General features: G+C 32.9%; 4 protein-coding genes across 4 annotated transcripts in view; 1 reads left to right on the top strand and 3 right to left on the bottom strand. All coding sequences in view use genetic code 12, as the record gives it.

The window, feature by feature from the left end:
- Positions 1 to 2,893, bottom strand: part of J8A68_004607 (uncharacterized protein) — a gene marked incomplete at both ends in the record, with an annotated part of 4,090 nt that extends 1,197 nt beyond the window's left edge. The window contains one exon of the mRNA XM_049408585.1: positions 11 to 2,893. Within this exon, the coding sequence (XP_049262120.1) occupies positions 11 to 2,893 (2,883 nt within the window). The remainder of the gene's footprint in view (positions 1 to 10) is intronic.
- A 3,856-nt stretch (positions 2,894 to 6,749) lies between these two features.
- GLO3 (ADP-ribosylation factor GTPase-activating protein) lies at positions 6,750 to 8,165 on the bottom strand (the record flags this gene model as incomplete). Its single annotated transcript, XM_049408584.1, has 1 exon — positions 6,750 to 8,165. The coding sequence occupies one exon, from the start codon at positions 8,163 to 8,165 to the stop codon at positions 6,750 to 6,752; it is 1,416 nt and encodes a 471-aa protein (XP_049262119.1).
- Positions 8,166 to 8,538: 373 nt separating this feature from the next.
- TIM44 (protein translocase subunit) lies at positions 8,539 to 9,837 on the bottom strand (the record flags this gene model as incomplete). The annotated part of the gene is made up of 1 exon (XM_049408583.1): positions 8,539 to 9,837. The coding sequence occupies one exon, from the start codon at positions 9,835 to 9,837 to the stop codon at positions 8,539 to 8,541; it is 1,299 nt and encodes a 432-aa protein (XP_049262118.1).
- Positions 9,838 to 10,633: 796 nt separating this feature from the next.
- On the top strand, positions 10,634 to 11,326 carry MED7 (mediator complex subunit; the record flags this gene model as incomplete). Its single annotated transcript, XM_049408581.1, has 1 exon — positions 10,634 to 11,326. One exon carries the CDS (start codon positions 10,634 to 10,636, stop codon positions 11,324 to 11,326), a length of 693 nt encoding a protein of 230 aa, XP_049262117.1.
- Positions 11,327 to 11,372: the final 46 nt, after the last annotated feature.

Genomic DNA, 11,372 nt, shown 5'->3' with positions numbered 1-11,372 from the left:
CATCTGTCACAAACACTTCTGCTAAACCAGTCTTCTCTTGATCTTGGGAATTGATATATGTTGTAGTATATGTGGAAGATTCAAATGCACTAATAGTGGTTACCCATCCCCCATTTGTTGCAATCACTTCTGCTAAACCAGTCTTCTCTGCACCTTCAGTCAAATATGTAGCGGTATATGTGGAAGATTCAAATGCACTAATAGTGGTTACCCATTCTCCATCTGTCACAAACACTTCTGCTAAACCAGTCTTCTCTTGATCTTGGGAATTGATATATGTTGTAGTATATGTGGAAGATTCAAATGCACTAATAGTGGTTACCCATACTCCGTCATCTGTCACAAACACTTCTGCTAAACCAGTCTTCTCTTGATCTTGGGAATTGATATATGTTGTAGTATATGTGGAAGATTCAAATGCACTAATAGTGGTTACCCATACTCCATCTGTCACAAACACTTCTGCTAAACCAGTCTTCAATTCACCTCCAGTCAGATATGTAGTAGTATATGTTGTAGATTCAAATACACTAATAGTAGTTACCCATTCTCCATCTGATACAAACACTTCTGCTAAACCAGTCTTCTTCTGTTCATCTGTCGAATATGTTGTAGTATATGTTGTAGATTCAAATGCACTAGTAGTGGTTACCCATTCTCCATCTGCTACAAACACTTCTGCTAGACCAGTCTTCTTCTGTTCATCTGTCGAATATGTTGTAGTATATGTTGTAGATTCAAATGCACTAGTAGTGGTTACCCATTCTCCATCTTCTACAAACACTTCTGCTAAACCAGTCTTCAATTCACCTCCAGTCAGATATGTACTAGTATATGTGGAAGATTCGAATGCACTAGTAGTGGTTACCCATCCCCCCTCTGTTACAAACACTTCAGCTAAACCAGTCTTTAGTTCACCTCCAGTCACATATGTAGTAGTATATGTTGTAGATTGAAATTCACTCGTAATAGTCCACCAACGACTTTCATTATCTGTGACAACCTTTACTACAGCAGTTTTCAGTTCACCATTAAGTTCAACGTATGTAGTTGTATACAACGTCAGTGTAAAATCCAGCGTAGTAGTATACCAGACTTCAGAGCTATCTGTAATCATATGAGTGACCAAAACAATACCAGTCTTAACCACCTTGTCATCAATGTATACCGTTGTATACAAAGTGGGTTCAAAGTCCAGTGTAGTAGTGTACCAGCTTTCATTCGCATCCACAGTAACCAAAACTGCAGCCGTCCTAGTTTCACCATTGCTGTCAATGTAGGTAATTGTATAGAAAGTTGATTCAAAGTCCAGTGTAGTAGTATACCAACTTCCACTGTCATTCATTGTGACCAAAACAACACCAGTCTTAACCTCCTCGTCCTCATCAGTGTATTTGGTGGTATACAAAGTTGCTTCAAAGTACAGTGTGGCAGTATACCAATTTTCCTCATTATCCACAGTGACCAAAACCACCGCCGTGCTAGTTTCATCCTTGCCAATACTGAACGTAGTTGTATACAAAGTTGCTTCAAAGTCCAGTGTAGTAGTGTACCAACTTCCACTGTCATCAATTGTGACCAAAACAACACCTGTTTTCATTAGACCAGTTCCATCAACATAGGCAGTAGTATATTCAGTGAACTGAAATGCACTCGTAGTATTGATGTTATTTACATCGTCGATAAATACCATTCCAGTTTGAACGCCCCCGCTGGGATTGTCATAAATAGTGGTGTAACTAGTGGAGAGTAATGATCTTGTAATCTGTGTCCAATTTCCGTCGGCAATGGTAGTGTACATTATCTCCAACGTTTTAGTTATTTCGGACTCGGATACAATGCTTGTTACAACATGTGGGGTGGCACCAGGATCTTGTGGAAGCTCGTCATCAAGAATACAATTGTGTTTGTTTGAGTTCGCTGGAACGGGGCCCGTGTATACAACTGCATTATTTATCAGTAAACCTGTCAGTGCCTTTTTAAATAAACTTGTGGTGTATCCCATACCAATATCAAAATAATAAAAATCAATTGCGTTACCTATTTTCAAATAACCAGTTTGCGTGTTATAAGTAAAAGAGTTTCCAGTAGGAGTAGTACCGAGGGCAATCGTATTTCCATTGCCGAACCCGACAACTTTATAAGCTAAGTTCTGATTTCCTGTTCTACCCAATAGAGTTCTCTCAACTGTCACCAATGCAGATGGTCCATCCATAACAATTGTTTGATCGAAATCAGCTATTGCGGCCGTGATGTCTAGTGTTGACTCGCCTTGAAGAATAAAGCATCCGCCCCCGACAATTCCAGCTTCGTGTTTGTACTTTTGGTTCTCAAGAATTATAGTACCTTTTTGAGTCATCGTAAACAATGCAGTACGACCGAGATTGAACGAGACATACCCTAAACCACGGACTCTTTGAAAAAATTTTATTAATCCAGTATTCTCCCAATTTGTGGCACGTATTAGTTGACTTGGCATACCAATCAGACCATCTACAGCAATGAATAAGGACCCGGTGTTTTCAAAATCCGTAACCTGAATCCAAAAGTCTATAGCCTCCTCACTACCTAAAGAATTAAACACTACAACACCATGGTTGATGAATGAACCACCTGTAGGTAGACCCGCGAAAGTAGAGGGTCCAAAGTGGGCACCAAAATTAACTAATGTTATATAAAATCCACCATTATTTGTTAAATCAGTAGCAACAAGGGAATAAGTAAAGGTGTATGGTATTTGAAGACTGTAGAAAGCCTTTTCGTGGACAATGTATGTATCTAATTTATACTTATACCCAAAATCATATGTTGGTCCAGTAATGACTTGTGTTGCCCCTATACAAAATTTGAAAAAATTTATCAAAATTAAAATTGATAATATCGTGATCTTCATTGTAAATTGATTATTTTTTTATTCTATGTTAAAATAATACAAGAAGAAGAAGTTAGTTATTAGAAATGGAAGAGAGATCATTGTCCCTAAATATTATAAAAATCTGGGAGTTCATCTTAAGCCAAATATTGGTTCAATCACCTCATGTTCTATCCCAAAGATAGATATCAGGATGTCAATGATAAGCTGAGAATTCATAAATTTGTAGGTAAAAATGTAACATTGTTTTTAATACAAGTTTTGATGAAAATTGTTTGGAAAGTGTTTGTATGAATTGGTTTTATATTTTTTTTGTTTAAGAAAAAAAAAAATTAAATAATATTTCTTCTTTTGCGTATATGAGAACTTTTTCTTTGAATCATTTGGTTGAAGAATTATATTTTTGATTGACTGTATACATTTGTGTTTATTATTATTATTATTATTATTATTATATGTTAATTATTTGTACTATATGTTGTGTTATGTTATTTTATTAATTAATAAATAAAGAACTAAAGAATAAATGGATATTTGATGTAAGATAATTATAATTGAAATAAATTATAATTAAAATAAAATAAAATAAAATATGTCAATAAAAAATAAAATTTAAAAAAAAAGTTTAAAAAATAAATTTTTTAGATCTTGTTTTAAAATACCAAAAAAAAAAAATAAAAAAATTTAAATAATAATTAATAATAATTTAATTGAACAAGAAAAAAAGAATTAAAAAAATATGAAAAAAAAAAAAAAGATTTTACTTACTTTATCACTTTGCAAAAAAAAAAAACAATTAAACCAATAAATAACATAAGATTGATGGTTTATTTGTTAATTATAAATTGATTGAATTTTTGTTAAAAAAAAAAAGACAACATTCAATTAATAAATTCACTCCACTAAGATTCTGGATGTTTTCTTAAATTATGTGGGAAATTTTTGTTATTTAGGATCAGACTTTGTAGTGTTCACTAAGATTTTTCTTGTCAATAATAATAATAAAATATACAACATCAGAATTGACTTCATTGAAATGACCTGAAGGGAATAGGATGCAACATCAACCTCCAGTTTATTAGTTAATTTTTCTTCAAGTGATAGCCACACCTTTGAAACAAATCATTGGAATCACTTGAAATAAATCATTGGAATCACTTGAAACAAATCATTGGAATCACTTGAAACAAATCATTGGAATCACTTGAAACAAATCATTGGAATCACTTGAAACAAATCATTGGAATCACTTGAAACAAATCATTGGAATCACTTGAAATAAATCATTGGAATCACTTGAAATAAATCTATTATTTAAAACAAGGAGGGCGGGGGGAGTGGTTGGATGATCTTAATTCGAATTTGCTTGGTACAATTGAGATTTTGAGGTAACTTCCTGATGTAAGTAATGACCTCATACGATGCAGTTTGAAACTTTGCATGAGAACCGTGGGTTGGTGGTTCTTTATCCTTGTATCATGATATGGTATCCTTTCTTCATGTAGAAAGTCTTGTATCGTGCAGCAAAAAAACAACCGGTTAGAAATGGAACTGTCTGTCTCTAGATTAAAAGATGAAGATGAAGAAAATGTATATCTATAACAAATACAGCATTTCAATATCTATTAAAATCTACTCTCGAACTGGGACAGTTGGAGACTTTGGATAGCAGTGGTAACTTCAACGTTGACCTTGAGATAAAATAGACATCTTTTGTTAAAGAGTTGTAATTGAAGTTATTATTAATATATAATTTACTTCTAGAAAATTTACAGCTTTCAATTAGTACATTCCGACCACTGCTTATATGCAATTTCATTTCCCAATTTTATATCCAGTTCTGACATACAGAAAGACGGTTAATATTCTTGTATACCAGATCTTTGTTTAGTATTGTTGGATATTACTAGTTTTTGTCTTATTCTTGGATAATAAACAAGTCTGATTCAATATTCTTGGATATGCATTCATTGTTTAATATTCTTGAATACTAGCTTATTCATTATTCTTGAATACTAGCTTATACATTATTCTTGGATAATACACCGTGAACTATAATCACATTAGTTTTTTTTTTCTTTAATTAGTTTAATTTCAACTTTCCACCCTCTGTCATTCCCATAGACTCACCTTTTCATCTTTCCACATGTCGACTTTGTCTTGCGTCAATACGCATCAAGTGCCTCGATTCATTATCATTAATTGGATTATCGTTCGCATTCATTGGTCATGGTTCGATAAGTCGTTGGGTTCCTTTCATATCTCAACAGTTTTACAATAGGACCTGCACAAGTTAGGATGTTGCATTTTGATTCTAAATCTCCGCTATTTTGAAATGAGAGATGTATATTCTTCTCTAAGTTTATACCACGTCTTCTTGTAGACTTCCTTCTCTTCGTTTCGAACTTTCTTCCATCAATGACATTCATACATCTTGAAAATAATCCAGAAAAAACCTACTTGGGGATATTCATAATATGTAACTTGTAAATGTCTGTATGGGAAATTTAATTCGCAAAAGCTCATATAACCTGGCTTGTAGTCGACTGAGCCTTCCATGAAAACAACGAGCCGCTAATTGATGCATATATGATCCCATTAACGCGTTTGTTTGTGTACTTGCTGTTGGTGAGTTGATGATGCCGTTTTCTGAGCTTGTATGAATATATCGCGTATAATATAGCAGGAAATGAATAGCATATCATAATTCCTCTAATCAAATCCATACATTCTGTCAAAGCTTTGAAATCTTTGTTATAATCGATAATCAGACTGGTCGCGAGTCATATTCTAAGACAGAGTTATTTGCAGATGACTTGCTTCACTTGAACAATTCTTCACTATCAGTTATCAAGCTTATGATTTAACGTCTGGTAAAGTATGGAACTGAAACCCTGTAATAATGGTTGTCGGTGTCCTGAGTTGTATCCTATATTATCACATCTCTCAAATAACAAAATTGTAGACTTACTGCCCCATTGTCTATTATTGTTAGAAGTATGTTTTGTGAACTGGAATATATCTAAGTGTCTTTATAAACCTTTGTTGTGATCATGATCTGAATAATAATGCTATCAAAAACAATATTTATGAAAAAAATTAGACTATCAATTAAACCATTCTTCTTTTTTTCTAGAATAATAACCTTGCAAGTTCACATGACATCTAGATTCTGGAAATATTACTCCTTCTATAGTTTTGATATGGATGTTGCACAATCTCTACTCTCTCGTGTACAATACCATCCATTCGCTCGTAGAAACAAGAATACTTGCACTAGACTACTTAACCACTCATTCTTAGTAGTTGATTCCTAGTTTATGAGACCAATGTAGGATAGTCTAGGAAAGTACAAGCAATATTTAAAGTCAGCATGATAGTTGAAGGCTCTATAATTAATGAAATTCTTATGAAAAACTATCAAGGCCCCTGAAATCTCAAAAAAAAAAAAATTGTATTAAATTATAAAATTTTATTAATGAACTATCTCAATTCGAATCACTTTTGTAGAAAATTTCACAGATATTTATACTCAGATCCTCCAATTTTTATTAATTAAATGGTTAGTTATAACGTGTAATTATTGCCATTCGATTGTATTCTCTAATACACACAAAGTGCTTGACTGTATTCTTTCTCAATAGTGAAGCATGGAATGGGTTGACCTCACCGAAACACATTCATATCTTATATGATATAGCACTTTACTTAGTATCCTTGGTGCGTTCTCTCGGAAAACCTGAATCTTTAATGACAAGGGAATTCATAAAAAGACAAACAGCTATAAATCTATTTTTAAATTCAATCATGATAAATCGAGTTTATGAAATGTTGTATTAATTACCTATTTACTACACTAAATAAGAAAGAACAAAGACTATCGCAAAAAGTCTCTTAAATAAGACCCCAATTTTGTTGCACCATCTTCTAAAGCATCTTTCAAAACACCTAAATCTTCATTGGCATTTCCCGAGAATCTAGATGCAAAATCTCTTGCAGTTGCTTCCAAATCTCCTAAACCTACGGATCCCCCTCTTCCACGACCAGCGCTAGATGAGCCACTCCCATTCTGCTCTTCATCTTCACCAAAATAAGATGCCGATGAAATTGATTGTGCTCCACTGAAAGATTGTAATTTTGCTTTGGCTTCATTCTTAGCTTGTTCGTCAAAACGAGGACCTCTTCCAAAATATTCATCAGAGGAGATAGCCTTCTGTGTTCCGTATTTAGTTGCAACTTGGCCAGTATATTTCACTTCTTTATATTTCTTGGTGGAGTTCGAACCAACTACATTTTCCCCTTGAGTCATACCAAACCCCAATTTTTGAAATTGTTGAGTTGTTTCCTGGATTGGATTTGATGCTTGAGGTGATGATAATGATTCTTCCCCCTTTGTTTTATTTCCCAATGATAACGAACTAACGGATTTCTTTGCCACTGTCGAACTTGAAGCTACCGAGTTAGAAACTGATTCGTTTGGATTATATCCTAATTTCATAGCTTCTTCTGCTTCCTTCTTTGCTTGTTTTTCCAACGCTTCAAAATCGATATCTTCTGCCTCATTCTTATTAATTCGTTTTGTTGCTAATCGAGCACTCCTAGGACCATTGCCCTTGCTTGATAAAATTGATTTCTTGGCTCCAACAGCAGTACTTGGGCTGCTATTGTTTCTTAATCTTGAGGTAGTACGAATTGGTACTGGTTTCTTCTTGATAGTGGTCAAGTCGTCTGTAGATGCATTAGGAGTAGCATTCCTAGAAGATATTGGTGATGGAGTTGAATTAACTGGCTTAGTCCAATTTGAAAAAAAATCGTCAGTAGATTCAGCTGCAGAATCTGACAATTCTAAATTATCGGTAGTATCTTCTAAAGTAACAATATCTGGATGCTTCAAGGCATCTTCTGTTGCTTTTTGTTTTAATTTTTCTTTATATTTACTTGCCACTGGAGAATTATATTTAGCCACTGCATCAATACCATGATTCTTATTAACAAATTGAGATCCACCATGTTTCATAAAGAAATCTTTAGCATGTTGATTTCCCCCATATTTGAAGTTTCTTAATTGAATACGTTGCCATGAATCTAAATTGGAAGATTTGACAAATGATACATGAACTCCCAAATTTCTATGAACTGCTGAACATTCTAAACATAATAAAATCCCAAATGGAATTGATGTCCAAGTTGGGTTCTTATTGGGACAATCAAAACAAACTTGATTAGCAGGATCTTTTCTTAACCTCTCAAAGATCTTTGCAGCTTCTTCTTTAGTGGCAAAGTTATCAGACATGATTTTCTCAGTTAGATTTGTTAAATACTAAAAATTGACAAATAAAAGCTTTTAATTAAATTTCGATGTATTAATTTCTTTAAAGATTTAACCAACGAACAAACAAACAAAGAGAGAGAGAGAGACAGAAAGATAGAAATCAAACGAAAAAAGAAAAAAGAAAAAAAAAAGAAAATTGGTGACGTGTACTTACCATTGGCTCACGTGATAATAAAACAGTTATAACCTATCTATTATCATTCAAATTAATCAAGTAACCCTTTCAATGTTTTCCGTTATAAATATATGAATTAAGTAAATAAAACTGAAATCTCTATGAAAAAAAAAGGAAAACTATATACATATAATCAAGTCTTTTCTCCCCCATTTATTTTTAATGGAAAGGTCTTGAACCACCACGAGCAAATTCAACAATCTTCCAACCTTCTGTTACTTTATTATCAAATTCTTCTGGGATTCTTGTCAAAACCATGGCATAAGTACTTAATTGAATATGATCTTCAGTACCTGCAGCAATTTCACCAGTCTTTGCCTTTCTGTATAAATGAATCTCTTGGGCACGACAAGAAACAACAACAACTGGGACTTCATTTGGTGGTAAACTCTTACAAGTGACAATTTCAACACCTCTAATATCCAAGATTTTGCTATCAGAAAAGAGTCCTTGTTGTATGAATTGTTTATTATTGGCTTGCCAGACATTGAAAGGAGCCTCACTTAACCATTCCTTTAATACTTTATCATCATTCTTGATATAAGCATCCAATACTTCAGGAACAATATAATTGGTTAAAGTTCTTTGGAAATCGGTCAATTTGAATGATGGGTCCATCAATTTAAGTTGTTTGATTACTCGAGCTTGTTCTGTTTCGGAGAAGAATCCAGTTACTTTTTCAATGATTGTACGAAGAAGAGAAATTAAACCATTTTCTGATTCTTCCCATTTTTCTTGTAAAACACTAACACCACGGCCAACAGGAGTTTTCAATTTGAAATTTTCCCATTTTTCACCAACAGTAGGACCAGTAGGTTTATGTTCAGTGGCAACTAATGCACCACCAGCATCTTCATTTTCTCTCACTGGAGCTTGATATCCTTCTTTTAATTTTCTTTCTATTTCCTTTTTACGTAATGCTTCACGTTGTTCTTTTGTCAAAAATCCCCCATAAGCAGTAGATGATCCGTCATCAATCACTTCAGAAACATCTTTGTATACTTGGGTTTTTCTAACTGGTTCAAATGCTTTATCAGCAACATCGGCTGTAACTTTCACAGTGGTTCTTACTCCTTTACCAACTGGGGAATCCCAAGCTTTGACAGCAACATCACCCACGGCATCAGCAGTTTTTTTCACCACTTTTCCAGCAGCAGAAGTACCCATTTGAGCTTTAGCATAAGCTTCCTTTGCCTTTTTGAAAGCTTCTGATTCAGCAACTCTTCCTGATTCATCTTGTAAAGCTTTAATATTTTCTTTTAATTCATTGGATTTCTTAACTTCTTGTTTAAAAGTATCCAAGAAAACCTTTAAAGGAGATTCACTAGATGGTGGCTTATCATTAAAGTTCACATTGGAATAATGGAAAGAACGTACTGATGTAACAGGGATTGTTAATCTAGTTCTAGAAACTCCAGTAAATTTATAATTGTTCTTTATTATTGATGATCTCAACATGCTAGTTTATTTTCGTATTGTGTGATATTTTATTATATAAACTGAAAAACCAGATTGAGTGTTAATGGGGTTTGGGTATGGACTATGTACAGAATGTAAGAGTGGGTTGTCTAACAAATATTTGAATGATTAGTTAGTTAGTTGGTAATTTGATAGATGAATACCAAAAGGGCAAAAAAAGAAAAACTGAAAAAAAAAAACTTCATCGAACGATGTAACATGTAAAATAATATTAACCTGTAAAAACCGCTTTTGGTCGTGTAAAGGTGATTCAAATTATATCAATCAAAAGTTAACTACCTACACACAACAACAACAACAACAACAACAACAACAGTCATATAAATGGAAATCTGTATGTCAATGAAACAAGGGTTTATATATCAAACATTTAAGTTTCATACATCTACTAGATTTGACGATGTGATGGGTATCACACCAGAAAGGAAGGTCCCTTCAACATAAGTCTTGGGATCTACTTTGATTGACTTTCATTCCTATAGGCCCTTCTCTCTCAATCTCACCCAATCTCACTATAACTCTCTATAGCACACACATACACACACTATGTCTCTCCTTCTCTCTCTCTCCTTCTATTATTCCGTACTATATTTAGTGAAATATATCCATTCTATAAAGGGAACAATTCAAAGTATCAATGAATTAAAAGTTGAATTTTCCATCATGGGTTTATTTATTTTCGGTCGATCTCTTTGACTCTGATAAGTTTTCTCAAAACTTTTATAACTAAAGCTAGTTTAATTTTTAGTAAACCAATCGAATTACATCTATCAAAATGTCTAATGATGATATAATATCATCTTTATATCCACCTCCACCTCCATATGTTAAATTCTTTACTAATGAAAACCTAAACCAATTAGATATTTGGAAGAATGACCAACAACAACAACAACAACAACAATCAGATATCACACCTCCAGGCGTACTACGTTTTCTTATACCTCCAAAACCACCTGCCGGTTCTCATTATAGAGGATATGGTAACATTTGGTCATTTGATGATAAATTGCCAAGTCTTAAGGATTCAAATTGGGAACAATTATATAAAGACAATGATGAATTAATCACTTCAGAAACAAAGATTCAAGAATTACATAAATTAATGGATTCTTTATTATTAAACTTCTTAGAACTAATAGGGATAATGTCCATTGATCCTCAACAATTCGAATCAAAAGTTAAACACATTTCCTTAATTTTAATTAATATAAATCATTTATTAAATACTTATAGACCTCATCAATCAAGAGAAAGTTTGATTATGTTATTAAGAAAACAAATTGATTGTAAAAAATTGGAAATAGATACAATCGATAAAGTAATAAATGATGTTAAGTCAAAAATATTTGCATTGACCAATGATATATCAGATTCAAATCAAATCAAATCAAATTCCAATCAAAATCTTGATAATAAACAATTACAAATGAACTCAATAATAAATAAGTTATTAGATAATATTTAGAGTGTATTAATTCTTTGGTATAAAACTTTAAATAAAGAGACAACTT

This window comes from Hemisphaericaspora subhashii (assembly GCF_019202705.1).
Source record: "Hemisphaericaspora subhashii strain CBS 10753 chromosome Unknown scaffold126, whole genome shotgun sequence".
Classification (NCBI taxonomy): domain Eukaryota; kingdom Fungi; phylum Ascomycota; class Pichiomycetes; order Serinales; family Debaryomycetaceae; genus Hemisphaericaspora; species Hemisphaericaspora subhashii.
This window is presented reverse-complemented; position numbering and strand designations above follow the sequence as displayed.